Genomic DNA, 25,057 nt, shown 5'->3' with positions numbered 1-25,057 from the left:
ATTGATCGTTCTGAAACAGGCCAGAATAAAGCTCTGTTCAGTGCTTCCTGCAACTAGACAGCATGCTGCATCGATACAGGCTGATCCATATAAAGCTCGTATACTGGTACCTCCCAGGCCCTGTGATGTTTCAGAGACTCAGGAAGAGAAAGCGAAGATAAAAAGACAGGTTGAAAATGGTGCGATGAAGCGAGAATGATGTGTCTCAAAATAGCTACTCCTGATCAAAGTATAATAAATGATGGCCTTTTTCTTATGAACTCGTTTTTAGTTTGGGAGCTGTCAGCCAAGCTTCGATTCGAGGTTCGAGAAGTAGAAAGGAAGTGAATTCCTGAAAACCGAACTAAATTAAACCAATAAACCTTGTGTGACTCACGATAGTATTGTGAATGGAAAATGCGCAAATGAAAAAGCTGTGTTTTTATAAAACTACATATCGCTTTCCCTCTCCGGTTCTGAGGCCACTTGCTCTCAATGTGAGGTTGTGGGCGGCTCTTAGAAGAGCCTTTGGGTTTTGTTATAGAGTCGGGTCGAGTTGTTCAGCCGCCGAATCCATAGAGAGTGCGGCCCTGGCGTTTCAGAGCGTACACCACATCCATAGCCGTGACCGTCTTCCGCTTGGCGTGTTCGGTGTAGGTGACAGCATCCCTGATCACATTCTCCAGGAAAACCTTCAGCACCCCGCGGGTCTCCTCGTAGATCAGGCCCGAAATGCGCTTGACACCGCCACGGCGAGCCAGGCGGCGGATGGCCGGTTTGGTGATGCCCTGGATGTTATCGCGAAGCACTTTACGGTGCCGCTTCGCTCCACCTTTCCCCAGTCCTTTGCCTCCTTTTCCTCTGCCAGACATGATGCTTCTTCAGTCAAATCGCTGCTGAATGAATGGGGGAGCTGTTTCACGTTCCGCTTTTATACAGCCCGCCCCGATCTGAGTGTGAAAGGGAGAATTAGAGAGAGAGAGAGAGACAGAGAGAGAGGCGGCCGAAACAACAGAAGTGACAGTCAGGGCAATGTCTCTGGTAAAACAGCCCCTCCTCCTGCCTGCCCGAAATACATTTATTTATCAAATTCTGAAGAGAGCTGTACAAAAAAGCTTTAACCGTACCTGAAATCCTTTAACTGCATAAAACAGCTAGTTCGGAAATCGTAGGTACTAAATCCAAACCTCACAGTAATATGCCCACCTCGATACTGCATTTCTATTAAAAGTCAAATGTCTGCATCTATTTCAATCCCTCTCCCATTCTATACCAACACACCTCTAGATTCGCCTCCTACCCCTCCCCTCCACACTGCCAAAAGGGATTGAGAAATTCGCTAACACCTCTTCCAACAGAATTAGAGAAACAAAAGGTATGGGCCTTAGTTGTGAGACGGATTTAGGAGCGATGCTCATTCCATTTGCAGCCTGAAAATGTGACTAAAGAAAAGATAAACTTTGAATGCAATCTGACACATCCCGGTTAGTGAGCTGTAAGGTCATCCCTGTTTTTTATTGCATAGTTGGGGAGGGGTCGAGTGGAGAGTGTGTCAGTGACTGAGCTGGAAAATAGGATTTACGTGGGAGGAAAACGAAATATTTCCATCTGAAATCTGCTCCTAGCTCCGAGACAGGCATCAAATGATCAGGGGATCAGCTCTTTCATGTGAAATGTGGGTGGCTCTGAGAAGAGCCTTTGGGTTCAGAGGTTTACAACTTGCTCGGGACCTTTCCCTTCTTTCCTGTGTTTGCTTATCTGGTTTTGGGCTTGGCCCTCGCTTTCGCCACTTTTTTGACGGCCGTCACCTTCTTGACAGGAGACTTTTTCTTGGGGGCTGCTTTCTTCACCGGCTTTTTTGGAGTTGCCGACTTCTTGGCTGTTTTCTTGGCTGCTGCTTTCTTGGCTGGGGACTTCTTAGCTGCTGCTTTCTTCGCTGGGGATTTCTTGGCTGCTGCTTTCTTGACTGGAGTTTTCTTGGCCGCTGCTTTCTTTGCCGTCACCTTCTTGGCTGCCGCTTTCTTCACTGGAGATTTCTTGCCAGCTGCTGCCTTCGCCTTCTTGCCCACTTTCCCCTGGGGTGTGTTCTTAGGGACTTTGAAGGATCCCGAGGCGCCTGTGCCCTTGACCTGAACCAGGAAGCCATTCTTCACATTTCTCTTGATGCTTTGCTTGATCTGGGAGCCAAGTTTATCCACATCCAGCCCTTTGCCGCGCAGCGCCTTCTTGATGGCGGGCAGCGACATCCCCTTGCGATCGCTGCAATCCGCCACAACCTTGAGGATCTGCTCGCCCAGCTTGGGACCGGCTGCTCCGCTCCGGGGAGCCGCCTTCTTCTTCTTCTTGGGAGTCTTGACCTGGGCGGCGGGAGCGGCTGGAGGAGCCGTTTCGGCGTCTGCGGTGTCGGTCATGTTCCGGGACTCTGCACAAAAAAAGTGTCTCTGTCAACGTGAACGGGGTGAGAAATGAAGCCGCTGGTGGCGGCACTGAGCAACTTAAAGGCAGCGAGCGGACGGGGCGGAGACAAGCTGCTGTCAGCTCTAGGCTGCTGCTGCCTCTCTGTGTTTCTCTCTCCTCACAAACTCCCCAATTCCATGGAAATTCCGGCTCTCCAGTGTCCCAGACTGAATCCTTCTTATCTCTGACATTGTAATGTTTGCTGTCGAAAATATTTTTCGCGAATTGAAGACTCCCATTTCGATTAAAACCCGATTTTCTGCGGCTCCTTCACCCGATCGCTGACATGTCCTCTCCTTTTCGACTGAAATCTACAAAACAACACAGAAATGCTCTTGAAATCTCACTTTGGGGTTACGCTAGGGAACAGGGGTAATTTTTGAATGGAAAATATTTTTATTTTTCGCAAGCGGTACTCGGAAATATCATGATCAGAACGGACACAAAAACACAGTTTCATTCCTCTGACTCGCCCGCCCACTTCCAACGCTCTCTTGCACAATATTCACATCTACATCTTCACAGAGTGAAACTACTATCTAACCTAAGGGTCTCAGGAGTTAATTACCACTCTTTTGGAACTTTGCTTGTCTTTCTATTAATTTGCTGAAGATTGTAAATTCAGAAAAAAAAATCACAATCTGAGACATGGGACCCGCAGATTGTCTGATTAGCAGATTCCGTGGAGGAACCAATCATATGTGACTTCAGGCTATTATCTGAATAGCTCACATCAAGTATTTATTTCTGGCGACAATATAAATTATCTTCTCCCGGTCCCTCCAGAACTCCCTGTTTATGTTGCTCCTTCAGCACTGACAGGTCACAATTTCACAGTTTGCAACGTACACCTCTCTCGACAACCAGAGCGGGCCAGTTATGTATGATAAAAACAAAAAAACTGCGGATGCTGGAAATCCAAAACAAAAACAGAATTACCTGGAAAAACTCAGCAGGTCTGGCAGCATCGGGGGAGAAGAAAAGAGTTGACGTTTAGTCAACTCTTTTCTTCTCCGCCGATGCTGCCAGACCTGCTGAGTTTTTCCAGTTATGTATGAACCTGGACTCGCGTATAGTCACGTTCCTGGCAGTGACAGAGCTTTTGAAGACACGCTTCGATTTTTTATTAGAGATAATCAGATGAAATGTCAGACCTGAATTTCTGAGAGGGTGGAGAACACTGAAGGTGTCACAAATATCAGTGGAGGTCGGATCACAGCATCAGTATCATTCACAGCACCTGAGGTACAGAGATGGGGTGGCGAAAGTGAGCGAGAATGTAAAGAGAGAGAGGAAGCAACAGTGAATGAGAGAGAGATAGAGAGTGGGAAAGAGAGAAAGAGAGAGTGAGAGTGCGACACAAACAGTTAGGCTAGTGCAGTTGTGCGAAATTTAAACTAATTTGGCAGGGGGAGAATGTTAGCAGTATAGGGACACATGAGAATCCAGAAAAAAAATCAAGTCAGAGGGAGTACAGCTGCAATAAATTTCAAAGGAGTAAGGCAAGGCTGAATGGCCTCTACTTTTGTGCCAGGAGTATTTCAGGTAAAACGGATGAGTTAATGGTGAGGATTGACACGTGGAATTGTGATATAGTAGCCATTACTGAGATGTGCTTGAGGGAAGGGCAGGATTGGCAGCTCAACATTCCGGGATATGGCATCTTCAGACGAGACAGGGGAGGGGGGGTTCAAAGTGGAGGGCACGTTGCATTATTAATTAAGACGTCAGTTACTTCAGTGAGGATGCATCTAATGAAGTTTTGATAGTAGAGTTTAGGATTAAACAGGGTCAACCATGTTATTAAGTGTTAATTATAGACTCCCAGATAGTCAGCGGGAAATTGAGGAGCAATTATGTGTACAAGTTGTGGAGGTTTGTGAAACGATAGCAGTAGGGTAATTATAGTAGGTGATTTCAACAATCCCAAAATTAATTGGGATAGACATAATGTTAAGGGCTTGGATGGAGTGGATTTCTTGAAATGTGTACAGGAGAACTGTTTAGGTCAATATGTAGAGAGTTCTAAAAGTGATGGTGCATAGCTGGACCTAATTCTAGGGAATGAACACGGACAGGAGTCTGAAGTGTTGGTGGGCGAGCATTTTAGTGATAGCGACCACAACATGGTACAGAGTAAGTTTCTTATGGAAAAAGAAATCGAAAAGTTGCAAGAAAAATATTTTGAATTGGGGTAGAGTGGATTTTAGTAAAATAAGGCAGGATATGACCAACGTAGACGGGTAAGAGTTAATTGTGGCGAAAACTACAGAGGAACAGTTGGGGGGGGGGGGGGGGGGGGGGTGGTGGTGTTCAAAAATGAAATGGGGAGCCTATAAGCTCAACATGTTCCCTCTATGTTGACAGGAAGGATTAACATGCCCAGAGACCTATGGGTGACCAGATATATTCAGGATATGATGAGAAGGAAAAGGGAGACTTTTAGCAGGTACAAAGGGAGCAAATCAGCAGAGGCAATAGTGGAGTACAGAGAGTGCAGGGTGGAGCTTAAGAAGGCTAAAAGGAGAACAAAGAGGGGATATGAGAAAGCTCTGCCTGGTAAAAGTAGGGAAAATCCCAAGATATTCTATAAGTATATGAATGGGAAGGATATTACCAGGGAAAGAGTAAAGCCAATATGAGACCACCTGGGCAATCTATGGGTGGAGCCAGAGGAAAGAGCTAGAGCCTTGAATGAATACTTCAAATCCATCGTCACTTAAGCGAATGACGATGAAGGTGTCTAACTAGGCAAAAGAGTTTGCAAGGTTCTTAAGCAAATTGATCTCTGGAGTGACAAGGCTTTGGAGGTGTTGGCAGGCTTAAAAGTGGAAAAATATTCCAGGTCCAGATGATTTTTGTCCCAGACTGCAGAGGGAAGAAAGGGAGGAGATAAAAGCGACTCTGTCCCGAATTTTTAATTCCACTCTGGGCACGGTGGTGGTGCCCGAGGACTGGAGAACAGCTAATGTGGTTTTGCTTTTAAGAAGGGTTGTGGAGATAAGCTAGCGAACAAGAGGCTAGTGATTTTCACGTCAGTGGGAGATAAACTATTGGAGAAATTACTGAAGCATAATAATTATCTGCACTTGGAGAGGCAAGGTTTGATTAGGGATATTAAGCATTTCATTGTCAGTGGCAGATCATCCCTAACAAATTTGTTTGACATTTATGAGTAGGTAACGAGGTGTGTAGATGAGGGTAGTGCAGTTGATGTAGTTTATTTAGATTTCAGCAAAGCTTTTGACAAGGTCCCACATGGGAGACTTATAAATAAGACAAATGCACATGGGATTAAAGATAATTTGATAAGGCAGATTCAAAATTGGCCGAGTTGTGGGAGGCAGAGGATGATGACAGAAGGATGCTTTAGTTATTGGAAGCCCAGTGGCGCACCAAATGGGTCTGTTCACAGATCCCTAATATTTGTCAATTATAGGACCGACATAGATGACTATGTGGGGGCTAGGATTAGTAAGTTTGCGGATGACACAACAATTGGCCGGGTGTTTAACAGTGGGGTTGAGTGTCTTGGGCTACAGGAAGATATAGATGGGATGGTCAAAAGGGCAGATAAGTGGCAGATGGTACTTAACCCTCAAAATTGTGAGGACATACACTTTTGAAGTAGTAATTTGACACAGCAATATTCAATGAATGGCATGGCACTTGGAAGTTTTGAGGAAGAAAGGGACTTTGGCTTGTGTGTCCATAGATTTCTGATGGCGGATGGGCATGTTAGTGATGTGTTGAAAAATGCAGATCTGAAAATTGCCTTTATCAATCGGGGCATAGATTACAAAGGTAGGGAGGTCATGTTGGAGTTGTATAGAATCTTGGTTTGGCCACAGCTGGAATACTTTGTGCAGTTCTGGTCACCAAATTAAATGAAGGATGTGATTGCACTAGAGGGGTGCAGAGGAGATGCACAGGAAGTTGCCTGGGATGAAATATGTAAGTTATTAAGAGAGGACGGATAGACTTGGGTTGTTTACGTTGGAGCAGAGAAGACTGAGGGGTGACCTGATCGAGGTGTACAAGGTTATGAGAGGCATGGACAGGGTGCATAGGGAGCAGTTGTTCCCCATAGTTGAAGGGTCAGTCACAAAAGGGCATAAGTTCAAAGTGAGGTGCTGGAAGTTTAGGGAGGATGTGTGGAAAAACTTTTTTACCCAGAGGGTGGTGAGGGTCTGGAATACGCTGCCTGGGAGGGTCGTGGATGCAGGTTACCTCACATCCTTTAAAAAGTACCTGGATGAGCACTTGGCACGTCATAATATTCAAGGTGCCAATTTATGGTAAATGGGATTAGATTGGTAGGTCAGGTGTTTCTCATGTGTCTGTGAAGACTCGAGGCTACGAAGGGCCTGTTTTGCATTTTGGTTCTGTGATTCTTTGTGAGAGAGATAACGAGAGAGAGAATAGTCTCTCTGTGCCTAACATGTGTCAACTTAACAGCGATTGGTCCTCATATCCACCATCAGATAGAGACAGACACATTATCAGCGTTTCGATAGAATTTGCGCAAATCACAATTAATAATTGTGTTGCAAATACCGGCTGGAACTATAGAAGGATATACTTGTCTTGAAATAGTTCAGTGAATGATAATGAGTCCTGAAATGATATTGTTGACTGATGAGGGAATTTTGAGCAAGTTGAATTATAATCATTGGAACTTAGAAGATTGGCAGGTTTTCTTTTTGAAACACCGAAGATTCTGAATCTGATCGGTAAAACTAATTTAAGACTGACAGCAGCGAGATTTCACGCGATTCAGCTCCAGCTAATACTGGTCCAGAGGCAGACACATTTCTATCACACAAAGAGGAAAATGGCAGAGAGTGAGGTGAATAGTATCTAAAATGTAACGTTCGATAACCTCTGGAGCTCTCTGGAATAATTCGCCAAAAATTGTTCAATATAACACTAAGTGATTGACAGTTTCAATATGTTTCTATTAAACTGGGTTCTTTGAGATCAGATATTAACTTCTGCGCGGTCACAACAAACACGTAGATTTACTGGGATAAAGGCAACATTCTGCGGATGCTGGAAATCTGAAACAAAATCAAAAAATACTGGGAAACCTCATCAGGTCTGACACCATCTGTGGGGACAAAGACAGTCTTTCTCTGCACAGATATCGTCAGATCTGCTGAGTTTTTCCAGCATTTTTTTTTTTGCTACATATATTCGCTGGGAGGATTGATTTCCTAAACCGGTGAATGAACAGCAAAGATGCTGCAGGGAACGATATAACTTTGAACTTCATACAGGCACCGCACACCTGCCTAAAACTCTGCCCGTTCCACATAGTCCCAGTATTGATGCTCAAGCTGGAGAACATAGACTGAGGGGAGGAGCAAAAGATGTTGCTTCTGTGTCGTCGAATCCAGATAAGCGCTTGCGCATTGCGGTCCTTAAGTTTCTCAGACATAACTGGAAGAGCGCATGCGCATCCTTTCTCCACGATTCCGCCATTGAAAGCTTTTCACTCAGTGACGGGGAGACCTTTCTTTCAAACAGATAGAAATGGAAATATTAGGGCCCGGGTAAGCGACTGAACAGCGTTCTGATTCCAGCAGTCACCGGGTTGTCAATGTAGACACAGAAATCATCATTGACTCGGGGTAAGTTCGAGGAGACCCGCGGGCTGTTTGTAAGAGGCGGAGCGAAGCGGGAGTGAGTTCCGGGATTTGGAGTGAGCGGGTGGATGGTGAGAGGCCTTTCTGGGGCTGTGTGTGGCCCTGCTGAGGGAGACTGAACCTGAGGAAGCTGCAATTGAAATCTATTGGGATTTTCTCTCCTCAATGCTGTAATGTATACTCCTACTATATCTGCTGATTCATGCAACTTGTCGGCATTTGGACAGTGAAGAGTGGAAACAGGCGGACAGTGAGGATGGGGAACAATCATCTAAATATCACCTATCGCAGGGACCAGCTTTTCAATTGATAAGTGTTATAGAAAGATTGTAGCAGCGGCTGTTAGTTTCAGTTGACGGCTCTTACAATGGGAGCTGGAGATTGGAACCTGACCTGCATCAATGTCTCTGTCTCCTCGGGTAGTGACATCCTTGGATCAGAACAGGTCAGGATTGTTTCTGAATGTCACTCAATTGTTGGAAAAGTATCAAAGCAGGGTGCTGAAGTGGAATCAGACATTGTACTATTTTATTTTTCCTTATGATTTGTAGACATTATAAAAAATGATTCTCAGTTAACAGTTTACTTTGATCTAAGTTCTTTCAAATGCCTCCGCTGATCTTGAGCTACAAGAGGTGTCTTTCTTCCTCTAGGCAAGTACATGAAGGGATCTGTTTCAAGCTGATGATTGCCCCACCCAAATTAAAATGCAGGCGTCTCCTTCTAACTGACAGTAGGTATGATATTACTCACAGAATGCTGAGATACAGACAGAACATCATTTCCACCATCACCACGAACTGTAATATTCACAGTCAAATTGAAGTCATACCGATTACATTTGCCCAATTCAATAGTCAAACACTCAGAGGTGCACGGGGTTGAGGAGATGGTTGGAACAATCAGAATACACTCCTACTCAGTACCTCTGAATGGCAGGTCCACTAATTTCAGTCCAAACTCACAGCCATTATCAGATTGAAGTGTACTCCATGCATGTCACAGGAATGGACCATTGGCTGCAATTTAAATATCAGTTAATAAAGCTGATTGAAATTTACACAATTAATCAATGAATGTACCCAACATTCAAAAGCAACACATTACATTTAATACCAAGGATCTCATACAATATCATACTTTTATTTTATTCATTCCTGAGATGTGGACTTTGCAGGCTGGGCCTGCATTTAATAGCAAATGAGAAGGCAGAGGTGAGCTGATTTCTTGAACCACTGCAGTCCCTGTTGTGTAGGTACACCCACAGTTCTGTGGGATCGATTTCCAGGATTCTGCCTCAGCAATAGTAGCATATTTCCAAGTCAGAAAGGTGAGTGCCCTGGATGGGAACTTCCAGGTGATGGTATTTTCATCTCTCTGCTGCCCTTCTCCTTCAGGGTCAACATGGCTAATTATGCCATTGTCACTGACCTCTTTGTAGCCTTTGTTAGAATTGAGTGTCTAGCTAGGGCATTTCAGATGGCATTTAAGTGTGAGTCTGGAGTCACATGTACAATGATGACAGATTTCCTTCTCTAAAGGTTATTAATAAACCAGTAGGTTTTTTTTTTACCACAATCGACAATGGTTTCATGGTGATCATTAATTCAAATCATGCTTTTATTGATTTCAAATTCCATGATCTCCCGTGGCAGGATTCAAACCCAGAGCATTACCATGTGTCTCCAGATTACCAGCCCAATGTCAATACAACTATGCCATGCTCAGGATTCCGATACTGACACAAACAACAGGAAAATGAATCACACTGACATATCACAAAATTACAGATACAGAATAAAATCTGCACATCCACATACCAGTAACAGATAGGCAATGAGTAAAATATGCATGACATGTCAGAAACAATCAATGTAAGATGCATCTTCACAATTCAGGCAGAGGCATGTGCAGAATGGTAGCCACAAGTGCATTACAGAGTGTCAAAGACACAGAGTAAAGCCCAGAATCAATTACAAACATTTATAAAATAAAACACACAGTCACACAGCAGCAAATAACTAGGTGCATTTTGAAATCCCTGTGCACAGATAGGGAATGAATAAACCCCATCGTAAGATGTTAAAAAGTCAAAGATTCAGTGTGATCACACATTCACATATTGTAATATCAACAGTGCACAAGAAGAAATTTCTCCCATAGGACAGTGTGCCAGGTGAACACACACACACACACACACACACAAACACACATGCACAGACACACACTCACCAGCAACCTCATAATGATATAACATTAGGCTACCATCTCCCCTTGTGCATCAGGGACAAGGTTCTGATTCGCCAGCTAAAATAATGATGCAGCTCTCTGCTTCGAATGGACATGGGCACATTATTGTTCAAAGAACACAGCAGAACAGCAGTTCCTCATCACAGAGAGCAGGACTCTGATTCACTTTGATCTTAAGTTTCAGTTAGAGGTGTCCAATGCAACAGTCAAATACAACAGGAGAGAGATAGTATTTATCCCCAGTTCACACTCACTGAGCATCACAGAATGGTCGGTCCATCAATCTCACTCCAAAACTACTAATATTATCAGATTAACAGGCAGCTCATTAATTTCAGAAGAGTGCAGTCTTAGCCACAGATAGACCAACTGACTGAAATGCACAAAATTATCCTAATAATTTATTGTGGGATCTCAAAAAGAACAGATTGAATTTCCCCTCCAAAAATCTCATGCAAAATCAGGAATAAAGAAAAATGTAATTTTAATTAATACAGCATGAATACCCAATACATGCCAGGTCAATATTCTAACTGTGATTCAAAATGTTAAATCATTACAAAATGAATCAATCAGGTATGACATACACAGCATGTGAGTTCAAGTGTCTCGTTATCATTCAAAAATACTTTTGCCAATTTGAAGCCTGAATGCTACACTTTAGCTGACTCAAAACAAATGAATAAAATCTGTCTTTGAGAAATGAATTTTTAATACTTAAAGCCACATCAGAGCCGGGAAACAAACTGGATTAATGCATTGAACAAATAGTTTTCACAAACATGCATGGGATACATATTATTTACAGAACTTAACTGAGATTTAGGGAATTAATTTCAGAAAAACTGACATTCACAGTGTAGATACTTAAATTTCACTAAAATTAATTTCAAAGCTGCATTCTGTACCAGAGAAATTCTAATGGCAAATGATCCCTGCACACTCCCACGCGAACACTCACACACTCGCAGGCTCATGCAATAACACACAGACAAACATGCAAGGCAAACACACACACTCATAACATACTAATATCACATATGCACACACCATCTGTTAAATACAAAGACAATCAAGCACCTAAACATGCACAGGCACACAAACTTACACACTGCCCCTCACACACACACAAGCACACACACTCGCACAAACACACATATGCATTAACAAATGCACACAGAAACAAACTTGCACTTTCTCTGCCACACACTCATGCAAATGTTCACAAACATGGTCACCTAGAGACACAAACACTCATACTCAAGCACACAAATACTATGAAACACGGAAATGGAATGGCCAAAAGTTCATGAATGTCAAACATGGACTTACATACACATACACACAGCACACACTGACACACACAGACAAGAAGCATCTTGTCAGTACATACATGGAATTTTGACAATACATTCCTGCACCTGCATACTTGTTCTCAGTGATTGGTGTGCATGGGAACCCAGCTCCCTTTTTCGTTGCACATTTCCTAATCTATCACCATTTATATAATACTCTGCCATGCTGTGTTTTCAACTGATGTGGATAACTTCACACTAATAGGTGGTGGTTCAGAGGAGCTTTACTAGATAGTTACGTGGAATAAGTGGGTTTTCTCATAAGGAAATGATGTACATACTGGGTTTGCTCCACTGGGGCTTAGAAGAGTGAGGGGTGATTGATTGAATTATACAAGATCCTGAATGGCCTTGAGAATGTGGACATCAAGAGGATGTTTCCAGAAATAGGGGTCACTCTTTTTAAAGTAGAGGTCACCCTTTTTGGGGCAGATTGACGATATTTTTTTTCTCGCTCCGGGGGTTGTGTGACTTTGGAAATCTCTGCCTCAGACAGTGATGGAGGTAGGGTCATTGAGAGTTTTTTGGCAGAGTTAGATAGATTCTTAATAGGTAAGTTAATCAAAGGTTATCGGGGTTAGATGTTTTTATGGGAATTGAAACCCAAAGAGATCAGCCATGATCTTACTCAATGGTGAGACTGGCTCGAGATGCCAGATGGTCTACTTCTGTTCCTATTTCTTCTGTTCTTATGTTGTAATCGACATTCTAAAGCATCTGCCTTGTGTTTACCCACTCAATCATCTTGTCTAAATTGCCTTGAAAGATCTTGGAATCCTCCTCACCACTGACATTCCCACCAAGTTTCATGTTGTCAGCAAACCTGGAAATAATATGTTTGGTTTTCTCAGGCAAATTATTGTTATAGATTGTGAATAGCTGGGGCCAAAACACTGATCCCTTCACTACTCCATGGAGTCATTGTCTATCACTCCAAATAAGATCCATTGATTCCTACTCTTTGTGTCCTGTCTGCTAACCAATTCTCAATCCATGCCAATATATTAATGCCAATCCCATGTGCTTTCATTTTCCACAATAACCTCTATTGTGGGATTTTATCAGAAGCTTTCTGAAAATCCAAATCCACCACATCCACCGGATTTTCCTTATTTCTCCTGCTGGTGGAATCAATAACACACACGCAGACTTGAAAGGGTCAGGTCCAAATAAAACTGAGGCTTACATACCAGAGTCTCTCATCTACAGGTTAAATGGAAGACTATCATGTGAGAAGTGGTTAATAAAAAAAAACTCATGCAGAATTGGATAGGTACAGAATGAAGCAATAAATCGATTTCCTAAACTGATGCGGACCGATCAGCTGGCACCTTCATACACTGGAAACTGCCAGATAGAGAGAAAAGTCCAGTCAGTCATAACAGAGAGTACATAATAACATAACATTAACTGAGAGAATGAGTAAATCTTAGTTTGGCTTAAAATGGATTAATAGGGATAGAATGTAGGTGACACTCATACAAAAGAACTGATAATTTGAAGGTATCTTCACATTTAAATGTCAGAAACTGAGAGGTAGACTCAAACACACGATGACCCATTTGACACTGAATAACCCAATGTAATATTCACATTCACACACCACACACATTCCAAACGTTGACAAATGCCAAGAAAAACCCATATTTTCATGGAAGTTATGAACAGATGCATTGCTGAATAAAAACTCACATTCGCATGCTACATACTGACGAATAGAGGGGGAGAGAAAATAAAAAAAATACACCCATCTCTTCCAAGCAACGAACTGCTACATAATAAAATAAATGCCCACACTCCAGAAATTCACAGGGGCTGTCTAACACCGGCACCCATTTACCAGGAACTGACAGAGATCATGGTAAAAGTCATTTTTACACACCCTGGAGAACTAGAGAGACCGGAGGGATGGGGGTTTGCGGTGGGGGTGAGCTGTTGGTGTGGAATCTGATTCACGTACCTGAATAAGCACACAGCTGTATAGAACTCAACATCAAAAAACTGGTAAGTAACCAAAAAGACACAGTCTCTTATGTCAAAATATCTGACAGGTATTGAATAAAAAGCGCACTCACACAGCAACGGTCAACACGCGCAGTGACAGGAAACTCAAAGACCGTCAATTACAGGTCAATATCTATCTTCCTTGCTTGAAAACAACAAATATGGCATAAAACACATACATGAATCCCAGTGACCGAGAAATACCCAGTTAGGGTGAATATTGCATTACAGAAGCCATCAAGTGCAGAACAAAACACATTGTGATGATCTGTATGGAGCGGAAGCAGTTGGCCGCTGTCGTAGTCTTTTTAACAGAGATGAGCTTGGCCAGGTTCACGTGCAGCATCAGGCCCATTGTTTTCTAGATGTTTGATCAGAAAAGGCCAGATCCAAGTTATAGTGAACCGCTGCCATCTCCTGGCAGAGGATGATCTATGCAACAACATACGGATGCAGCAGAAGCACTTTAAATTGGATGATGGAATGGGGAAATGACAGAATCATATATATGCAATGAAGTATATCAATCAAATTCAAAACTGCAACAGTCTATAGTGTGATGTGTTCCTGCATGCAGATGGTGTAGCGTAGGATAGAGTCTGATGTTCAGACAAGGATTAACATATCTGCCCTACAAGCAGTTGACCATAGTTTGATAACCGCCTGTTGCAGTGGATGTATATTGATCAATCTGTCAATGCAACTCAGAGAATGAGTCCCTGCACAGAAGGATAATGATAAAAAAAAGATCATTTAGGATGATCATTCATGCGTTTCCAATGTGAAATTCGGCTTCGGTGTGCTGCCGAATTCATAAAGCAGATATTGACAAGTACATTGAATAGCATAACAGCACTCTCATAGGTGGGAGTGTCAGATACAGAAGAAAGCTAGATTCCCGTAACCGGGGCAGACCCTTACACTGTAAAAACCCAGAAACATGCCAGATATAGAGAGCGGAGTAGAATAAAATCATTTTTCCATATCCGACTTTTCAAAGTAGGAAGAGATTGAGTACAGAGAAATCCAATGTTATTAGCTAGAGCAAAATCACACCTCAAAATGTATCGAAATCTGTAAGTTGCTGATTAAAATATAACATCCCGTAGCAAAGACCAAGAGATACAGCTGGCGGAGATGTGGGGATTGTAAGGGTCGTGGGAGGTCTAGGCTTACACACTGAATTGAAAGCTGCAATGTGAACAACACACTCAAGCAACACAGGCTGACATATTCACAGCAAAATCGACAATGACCGACAAGATGTGTGCAGGCATAGAGAATAGTCATACAAGAATATGATCAGCATAGAGTGAACCACACCTTCTTATAACAGGGATTGACAGCAAATGATTAGATTCTCACTCATTTAAACATAACCTGACTTTCAGCATTATTTTTCCATGCTCACAATTCTGACCCTGATGCAAACAACAGGGAAATGAATCACACTGATATATCACAAAATTACAGATAGAGAATAAAATCTGCACATCCACATACCTGTAACTGAGGGGCAATAAGTAAAATATGCATTCTCTGTCAGAAACAATGAATGTAAGATGTATGCTCACAAATCAGGCACAGACAGGTGCTGAGTAATAGCCACAAGTGCATTACAGACAGTCAAAGATACAGAGTAAAGCCCAGAATCAATTAAAAACATTTATAAAGCAAAACTCACAGTCACACAGCAGCAAATAATTAGGTGCATTTTAAAACCCCATTCACAGAAAGGAAACGAATAAATCCCATGTTAAGATGTTAAAAAGTGAAAGATACAGTGTGACTCCACATTCACATATCGTTATATAATACTGCAGAAGGAAGAATTTTCTCCCAAAACTAAAGATGGGCAGGTAAATGCACACACACACACACACACACACACACACACACAAGCACACAAACTCACCTGCAATCTCATAATGATATAATTTAGCGCCACCAACTCCCCTTGTGCACTAGCACCAAGGTATCGATTCCTCATCTAAAATAATCATGCAACCCTCTGCTTCGAATGGACATAGGCAAATTTATTGCTCAGAGAAGGAAAAGAACAGCAGTTCCATGTTTAAATCTGCAAAACAGCCGGGAAACAGCAATAGATTAATGCATTGAAGAAATAGATTTCACACATATGCAAGGGATACATATGAAGTACAGATGGAATCTACACATGTATAATAATGGAGTCATCTACACAGAGCACAAATTTGAGGTACACAATCAGTACAATAACTGAGATATATGGAATTAATTCCAACGCAGCTGATGGTCAGAGGGTAGACACTTAAATTTCATTAAAATTAATTCCATAATTGCATTCTGTACCAGAGAAAGACAAATGAGAAATGGGGCCTGCACACTCCCACACAAACACACACTCGTAGGCTCATGCACTAACACACACAGACACAAATGCAAAGCAAACACACACTGACAGACACTCATACCTAAACACACTTGCGCAAGATCTCTTGCACACATACACAAACACACACACACACAAACTTAAACACAGGCAACCACAGGATCTCACACACACTTACAAACACACATGCATAAACAGATGCACACAGTAACAAAATTGCACTTGTTTTCCCACGTACACACTCGCTGATATTCACAAACATTCACACCTACAGACACTCGCACATACACAAGAACATGAAAACACTGAAGCACAGAAATGCAATGGCCAAAAGTTCATGAATGTCAATCATTCACACAAACACAAACACACACACAACTTCTGTGATTATATACACAGACCTTTGACAGTAACTAAGCAAATAAGTGCTTGGTTGGTAGCTGAGGAGCAGATATTATTCATACACATACACAGCTGCAAATTTGCAGGAACATATACATTGCAATTAAACTGTTGACACTTAGTCAAATGTAACAAGATAGTGAGACACAACTGATTAGTTTCAGGTTAAGATTCTGTTCCAGTTACCTAAGTTACAAAAATAGAAAAATAAAAATCACTAATAACACACAAAAATAAGTCACATTCACATAAATACGGCTGACATAAATAATACACATACAAGACACTGATAGATATAAAATAATTTTCTTCTGGACATTCAAGAGATAGAAAGTTATTGAGTGAAATCACACTCAAATATTAGTAGCTGACTGACATGAAATAAAAAAAAACTGACTATAATGGAAAATGGGAGACATTAGTGGAAATACATTTCAGAAAACAAAAATATATTAAAATCTAACTTACGAAATACATATTGACTAGTAGAGGGAAAAAATGAGCACCTAAACTATTTACCTTCTATCCTGAGATTGTGACCCCTTGTTCTAAACCCCCAGCCAGAGGAAACTTCATCCATGCATCCAAATCGTTTTACAAATGTATCGTTTTACAAATGTGCCGGTGGGATTTTCAATATTGAATAAAAAAAAGGATTGGAATCTCTTAAATTGGAGTCTTGAACTTCCATTTGATGTCAGTTACATGAAACTCCACGGTCCCAATTAGAAACTAACAGATACAGGTAAACTGCAGACCAGACAAATTAGAGAGAGGTTGAGTGAAAATTACATTCTTAGACTGAAAACTGAATTAGCGATTAGGATTTCAGTGCGATTTATCTTTTGATTTATTTTTTGGCGGTAGTTTCAAATATGAAATAATTAAACGGTTAGTAACTGACGATTTGGCGCACTTTCTTTCCGAATTCAATTTCGTAACGAATCCAGATTGGTGAGTCAAGCAGAGATCTGATTGGCAATATGAAGAATCTGACGATTTTAATACGAACATGACACTTAACCAATCAGCTGTGAGCGCACCACCATTCCTCCTGAGGGTATAAGAGAACTGAAAGAAGGCGGATATCAGCATTCTCTGTGAAAGTGCGTGTGAGATTGTTATAATGTCTGGAAGAGGAAAGACTGGTGGGAAAGCTCGGTCCAAGGCCAGGTCTCGCTCCTCCCGGGCCGGACTGCAGTTCCCGGTGGGCCGCGTTCACAGGCTGCTGAGGAAGGGTAACTACGCTGAGCGTGTGGGTGCTGGAGCCCCGGTCTATCTGACCGCCGTGCTGGAGTACCTGACGGCTGAAATCCTCGAGCTGGCCGGCAACGCGGCCCGGGACAACAAGAAGACCCGCATCATCCCCAGGCATCTGCAGCTGGCCGTCCGAAATGACGAGGAGCTGAACAAGCTGCTGGGAGGGGTGACCATTGCTCAGGGCGGGGTGCTGCCTAATATCCAGGCCGTGCTGCTGCCCAAGAAGTCCGGGGCCTCTGCAGCCACCAAGACCAAGTGAAGCGACCATTCTTTAAGCCGAGAACCCAAAGGCTCTTTTCAGAGCCACTCACTGAATCAGTGAAAAGGGCGACCTGTTGTCTATCCGGATGTGCGATAACATCCCTATCGATTCTGAATGACATTACATTTCAAATGCGATCTGTGAAAGCGCTGGTTACAACGAGACGCTGGCGCTGTTGCCTTATCCAGACATCAGGAGTCTGCTGCATCTATATATGACCAATTGTCAATGTTCAGAAAGACGTTCTTTAATAATTAAGTCATCCCATTTCTAATTCAATGATGTGAAATTACATACAATTGTAAACAGAATCAGATCCAAACCCCAAATACAGCAGAGGGAGGGAACCGGCTAAACAAAATGAATGAAAATAAATTGTCGCTCTGACAATTAGGAGCTGGAGCTTTTAATAAGAAATCGCTGCTCTTTCTCTGAACGACTAGGCGGCGTTTTAAAAGAGCCTTTGTGGCATGTGAAACTGAATCCGGGTTTTAGTGCATGTGTGAACATTCCGATCGCTTCGCAATGAAAACATTCCTGATGATATCTGTGAACGAATGGGTTAGAGTGAGACGCATCCTGCTAGCACTGTTACATCTTACTGACATCAGTTAGTATGTGCTGCATCTATTTATGCCCAAACTCTTCTATTAGGGAAAACGTTCCCAAATCATTAAAACAATCGCCTTTGAAATGACCCCAGATAGTCTGAAACATCCGGTAAAGGGAACAAAGGTCAGTTACCGGGTGACAAAGTGAGGAAAATAAATTGTAGGCCTGAGAGGCTAAAGTGCTGGTGTGGTTAAGAGATGGCAGCTCTTTCTCTGACCGACTTGGTGGCTCTTAAAAGAGCCTTTGTCGCACTTGGTGATGAGGTGGGGTGTTTAGGCGCGCTCCCCGCGGATACGGCGCGCCAGCTGGATGTCTTTGGGCATGATGGTGACCCGCTTGGCGTGGATGGCGCACAGGTTGGTGTCCTCAAAGAGCCCCACCAGGTAAGCCTCGCTGGCTTCCTGCAGGGCCATGACGGCCGAGCTCTGGAAGCGCAGGTCGGTCTTGAAGTCCTGAGCGATCTCCCGCACCAGGCGCTGGAAGGGCAGTTTGCGGATCAACAGCTCGGTGGATTTCTGGTAGCGGCGGATCTCCCGCAGAGCCACAGTGCCGGGCCTGTAGCGATGGGGCTTCTTCACGCCGCCCGTGGCTGGAGCGCTCTTGCGGGCAGCTTTGGTCGCCAGCTGCTTGCGGGGAGCTTTCCCTCCAGTCGACTTGCGCGCTGTCTGCTTGGTCCTGGCCATGATAACAAACGCTGTGAAACACAGACTCTGAGAATGATGAAGCCGCTCTGTGTCTGTCTATTTAAGACATTGTCCGTCACCTCCCTCCTGTCCTGATTGGATGCAGCGCAATCCCGCCGAGAAATTTGAAAAGAGCAGCGGGGCTGCATGGATTTCTGGGCCCTGATTGGTGGAGCAGCAACTGACAGTTCATCAATTTCAAAATGCGCGCCAATTTCAGAGGGACGAGTAACTGAAATTAAAATAAACCTAGTTTGAAGGCCGTTGAAATAAATTTCAATTGTTAAATATCACCTGGTATCAGTGTTTGAGAGTCCCATTACGTTCGTAGATCCGACGTCCTGCCTCTGAACACGAATTAAATTCTCATTCATTCCCTGATCAGTTTACAGCAGACTGGATAAAACCCCTATTGATGGGCGAAATTTTGGGTCTCACATATAAAACTGATCAACTTTATCGGTTTCTTCATGTCAAAGCGCTACTGATGTTAAAAAGAGAATGGTGTAGCCCGTGTGTCTAGTATATAATGGGTGGGGGAGGCGTTGTGTGTGGGGGTTTTGCGCACCCTTCATGTTAACCATTTGTATCTCCAATTTTATGTATTTGAACTATTTTCCACAATATGCATAAATGTATCTTCACAGTTCAAACCATGCACCAAAAGCAGAACTTGCGTTCGGCTTGGGATGCAGAATCGAGGTGATTAACAGGATTATATGTTTCACTCAGTAAATCGGAAATATTCTGTGTCATGCTTGCTGGAATGTCTGTTTTAAACATGCTCCGCGGCACGGGCCACTCAATTTTTGCCTTGCATTGCTGTGTAAATTCGGATTCTTTCATTGATCGTTCTGAAACAGGCCAGAATAAAGCTTTGTTCAGTGCTTACTGGAACTAGACAACATGCTGCATCGATACAGGCTGATTCATATAAAGATCGTATACAGGTACCTCCCAGGCCCTGTCATGTTTCAGAGACTCAGGAAGAGAAAGCGAAGAAAAAAGACACGTTGAAAATGGTGCGAATAAGCGAGAATTATGTGTCTCAAAATAGCTGCTCCTGATCAAAATATAATAAATGATGTCCTTTTATCTAGTGAACTCGGTGTTAGTTTGGGAGCTGTCAGCAAAGCTTGGAGTTGTGCTTCAAGAAATAGAAAGGAAGTGAATTACTGAAAATCGAACTAAAATAAAGTATGAAACCTTGTGTGACTCACGAGAGTATTGTGAATGGAAAATGCGCAGCTGGGAAAGATGTGTTTATATAAAACTACATCTCGGTTTCCCTCTGCCGCTCGAAGGTCTCCGCTCTCAATGTGAGGTTGTGGGCGGCTCTTAGAAGAGCCTTTGGGTTTTGTTATAGAGTCGGGTCGATTTGTTCAGCCGCCGAATCCATAGAGAGTGCGGCCTTGGCGTTTCAGAGCGTAAACCACATCCATGGCGGTGACCGTCTTCCGCTTGGCGTGCTCGGTGTAGGTGACAGCATCCCTGATCACATTCTCCAGGAAAACCTTCAGCACCCCGCGGGTCTCCTCGTAGATCAGGCCCGAAATACGCTTGACACCGCCACGGCGAGCCAGGCGGCGGATGGCCGGTTTGGTGATGCCCTGGATGTTATCGCGAAGCACTTTGCGGTGCCGCTTCGCTCCACCTTTCCCCAGTCCTTTGCCTCCTTTCCCTCTACCAGACATGATGCTTCTTCAGTCAAATCGCTGCTGAATGAGTGGGGAACTGCTTCACGTTCCGCTTTTATACAGCCCGCCCCGACCTGACTGAGAAAGGGAGAGTTAAATAGAGAGAGAGAGAGAATGAGATTGAGAGAGAGAGAGTGAGAGGCGGGGCGAGACAGCTTGAGTGACAGTTAGGGCAAAGTTTCTGGTAAAACAGCCCCTCCTCCTCCCTGCCCGAAATACTTTTATTTATCAATTTCTGAAGAGAATTGTACAAAAATCTGTAAAAGTAACTGAAATACTTCAACATCATAAACCAGCTAGTTAGATAATCGGAGGTATGAAATTCAAACATCTCAGTAAAATCCCCAAGCCCTCGATAATACATTTATATTAAGAGTCAAATTCTGCATCTATTTCAATCCCTCTTCCATTCTATACCAACACAACTCTAGACTCGCCCCCGACCCCTCCCTTCCACACAGCCAGAAGGGATTGATAAATTCGCTAACATCCCTTCCAACAGAATTAGAGAAACAGGTATGGGCATTAGTTGTGAGGCGGACTTGGGAGCGATGCTCACCCTATTGCTGACTCTCACCCTGAAAATGTGAACAAAGAAAAGATAAACATTGAATACGCTCTGACACATTCCGTTAGGGAGCTGTAAGGTCATCCCTGAGTTTTATTGCATAGTTGGGGAGGGGTCGAGTGGAGAGTGTGTCAGTGAGTGAGCTGGCATATAGGATTTACGTTGGAGGAAAACGAAACATTTCCATCTGAAATCTGCTCCCAACTCCGAGACAGGGATCAAATGATCAGGGGATCAGCTCTTTCATGTGAAATGTGGGTGGCTCTGAGAAGAGCCTTTGGGTTTCAGAGGTTTACAACTTTCTTGGGACCTTTCCCTTTTTTCCTGCCTTTGCTTATCTGGATTTGGGCTTGGCCCTCGCTTTCGCCACTTTTTTGACGGCCGTCACCTTCTTGGCAGGAGACTTTTTCTTGGGGGCTGCTTTCTTCACCGGCTTTTTTGGAGTTGCCGCCTTCTTGGCTGCTGCTTTCTTCGCTGGGGATTTCTTAGCTGCTGCTTTCTTCGCTGGGGATTTCTTGGCTGCTGCTTTCTTGACTGTAGTTTTCTTGGCCGCTGCTTTCTTTGCTGTCACCTTCTTGGCTGCCGCTTTCTTCACTGGAGATTTCTTGCCAGCTGCTGCCTTCGCCTTCTTCCCCACTTTCCCCGGGGCTGTGTTCTTAGGGACTTTGAAGGATCCCGAGGCGCCGTGCCCTTGACCTGAACCAGGAAGCCATTCGTCACATTCCTCTTGATGCTTTGCTTGATCTGGGAGCCGAGTTTATCCACATCCAGCCCTTTGCCGCGCAGCGCCTTCTTGATGGCGGGCAGCGACATCCCCTTGCGATCGCTGCAATCCGCCACAACCTTGAGGATCTGCTCGCCCAGCTTGGGACCGGCTGCTGCGCTCCGGGGAGCCCCCTTCTTCTTCTTGGGAGTCTTGACCTGGGCGGCGGGAGCGGCTGGAGGAGCCGTTTCGGCGGCTGCGGTGTCGGTCATGTTTCGGGACTCTGCACAATAAAGTTTCTCTGTCAATGTGAACGGGGTGAGAAATGAAGCCGCTGGTGGCTGCACTGAGCGACTTAAAGGCAGCGAGCGGACGGGGCGGAGACAAGCTGCTGTCAGCTCTAGGCTGCTGCTGCCTCTCTGTGTTTCTCTCTCCTCACAAACTCCCCAATTCCATGGAAATTCCGGCTCTCCAGTGTCCCAGACTAAATCCGTCTTATCTCTGACATTGTAATGTTTGCTGTCGAAAATATTTTTCGCGAACAGAGGACTCCAATTTCGATTAATGCCCTATTTACTGCGGCTCCTTCACTCGATCGCAGACATGTCCTCTACTTTTAGACTGAAATCTAGAAAACAACACAGAAATGCTCTTGAAATCTCACTTTGGGGTTACGCTATGGAATAGGGGGAATTTTTGAATGGAAAATATTTTTACTTTAGGCAAGCGGGACTCGGAAATCTCATGATCAGAACGGACAGACAAACACAGTTTCATTCCTCTGACTAGCTCGCCACTCCCAAAACTCTGTTACACAACATTCACATCTCCATCTCCACAGGCTGAAACTACTATCTAATGTATGTGTCTCAGGAGAGAATTGCCCCCCTTTTCGAATTTTGCTCGTATTTCTGTTAATTTGCAGTAGGTTTTAAATTCAGAAAAAAAAAACATTTAACATTCTGAAGCATGGGACCCGGAGACTCTCTGATTCGATGATTCCGTGGAACAGCCAATCACATGTAATTATAGGCAATTATCTGAATAGCTCACATCAAGATGTTTATTCCAGGTGACAATATAAATTATCTGCTCCCGGTCCCTCCAGATCTCTCTGGTTAAGTTGCTCCTCTTGAACTGACAGGTCACAATTTCACAGTTTGCAATGTACCCCAATCTCAACAACCAGAGCGGGCCAGTTATTTATGAATATGCACTCGCGGATAGTCTCGTTCCTGGCAGGGACAGAAATTTTCAAAACACACTTCGATTTTTTTTTTATTAGAGATAATCAAATGAAATATCAGAGCTGAATTTCTGAGAGGGAAGAGAACACTGATGGTCACTCATATCATTGGAGGACGGATCACAGCGTCAGTAACATTCACAGCACCAGAAGTTGAGAGGGGTGGGGGGCCGAAAAGGAGCAACATTGAATTGAGAGAGAGGGAGCATGAGTGAGAGAGAAATGGAGAGTGGGAGAGAGAGGCAGACAGAGGGAGAGAGTGGCACACACACAGATAGGCTAGTGCTTTTGGACAAGTTTAAATAAATTCGGCAGGGGGAGGGAACACAGAGTGTTAGCAGAATAGGGACACATCATAATCCAGTAAAACAATAAAGTCACAGAAAGTATAGCTGCAATAAGCTTCGGGGGAGTAATGAAAGGCTAGATGGCCTCTACTTTAGCGCCAGGGGTGTTGCAGGTAAAACAGATGAGTTAAGGTTGCCGATTGAGAGGTGGAATTGTAATATAGTAGACATCACTGCATGTGGTTGAGGGAAGGGCAGGATTGACAGCTCAACATTCCGGGATATAGCATCTTCAGGTGAGACAGGGGAGGGGTTCAGATAGCAAGTGGCGTTTTGTTAGCTGTTAAGGCGTCAGTTACTGCAGTGAGGATGTATCTAATGAAGCTTTTGGCTGGAGTTTAGGATTAAAATAGGTCATCCACATTATTAAGTGTTGAATATAGCACCCCAGTTACTCAGCGGGAAATTGAGGAGCAAATACCAGCGCAACTTTGGGTGGTGTGTCAAAACAATAATAAAGGGTAATTATATTTAGTGATTTCAACTTTCCCAAGATTAATTGGGATAGAAATAGTGTAAAGGGGTTTGACGGAGTTGTTTTCTTGAAATATGTACAGGAGAACTTTGTAAGTCAATATGTCGAGATTCCAACAAGGGATGGTGCAGTGGTGGACCTAATTCAGGGGACTGAAGCTGGACAGGTGGCTGAGGTGGTGGTGGGCTAGCTTTTCAGTGATAGCGACCACAACATGGTACAGTTTAAGTTTGTTATGGACAAAGAAATCGACAAATTGTATGGAAATGTTTTGGACTGGGAGAAAGTGGATTTTAGTAAAATAAGGCAGGATCTGGTCAAGGTAGGCTGGGAACAGTTACATGTGCGAAAATATACAGTGGAACAGTGGGGAGTGTTCAAACAGAAAATGGGAAGGGTACAGGCTCAACATGTTCCCTCTAGGGTGATAGGAAGGAGTAACAAGCCCAGAGAACCATGGACAACCAGAGATATTCAGGTTATGATGAGAAGAAAAGGGAGGATTTTAGCAGGTACAAGGGAAGCAAATCAGCAGAGGCATTAGTGGATTAAAGACAGTACCGGGTGGAGCTTAAGAAAGCAATTAAGAGAACAAAGAGGGGATATGAGAAAGCTCTAGCTGGGAAAAGTAGGGAAAATCTGAAGCTATTCTATAAGCAGATCAATGGGAAGAGGATAACCAGGGAAAGAGCAGGGCCCATATGGGACCAAGGGAGCAAACTATGGGTGGAGCCA

The 25,057-nt window shown here is 43.6% G+C and overlaps 4 protein-coding genes and 1 pseudogene across 4 annotated transcripts in view; 2 read left to right on the top strand and 3 right to left on the bottom strand.

The window, feature by feature from the left end:
* Positions 1–539: 539 nt before the first annotated feature.
* On the bottom strand, positions 540–20,985 carry LOC121274853. Its single transcript, XM_041182226.1, has 3 exons — positions 20,674–20,985; positions 18,958–19,297; positions 540–858 (listed from the first exon to the last, which is right to left on the bottom strand). Exons 1-3 carry the CDS (start codon positions 20,978–20,980, stop codon positions 540–542), a joined length of 966 nt encoding a protein of 321 aa, XP_041038160.1. The 5' UTR covers positions 20,981–20,985.
* Positions 1,734–2,390, bottom strand: LOC121274928 (histone H1-like). Its single transcript, XM_041182303.1, has one exon. The coding sequence runs from the start codon at positions 2,388–2,390 to the stop codon at positions 1,734–1,736; it is 657 nt and encodes a 218-aa protein (XP_041038237.1).
* LOC121274869 (histone H2AX) overlaps positions 7,906–25,057 on the top strand; it is a 57,324-nt gene continuing 40,172 nt past the window's right edge. The window contains exon 1 of the mRNA XM_041182253.1: positions 7,906–8,069. The gene's annotated coding sequence lies outside the window, so the exon portion shown is untranslated. The remainder of the gene's footprint in view (positions 8,070–25,057) is intronic.
* Positions 17,549–17,988, top strand: LOC121274879 (histone H2AX-like). Its single transcript, XM_041182268.1, has one exon. It carries the CDS (start codon positions 17,596–17,598, stop codon positions 17,986–17,988), a length of 393 nt encoding a protein of 130 aa, XP_041038202.1. The 5' UTR covers positions 17,549–17,595.
* Positions 21,886–22,526, bottom strand: LOC121274913 (annotated as a pseudogene).

This window comes from Carcharodon carcharias (genome assembly GCF_017639515.1).
Source record: "Carcharodon carcharias isolate sCarCar2 chromosome 39 unlocalized genomic scaffold, sCarCar2.pri SUPER_39_unloc_1, whole genome shotgun sequence".
Classification (NCBI taxonomy): Eukaryota; Metazoa; Chordata; class Chondrichthyes; order Lamniformes; family Lamnidae; genus Carcharodon; species Carcharodon carcharias.
The sequence above is the reverse complement of the archived record's forward strand: the minus strand, read 5'-3'. Positions and strand labels throughout refer to the sequence as shown.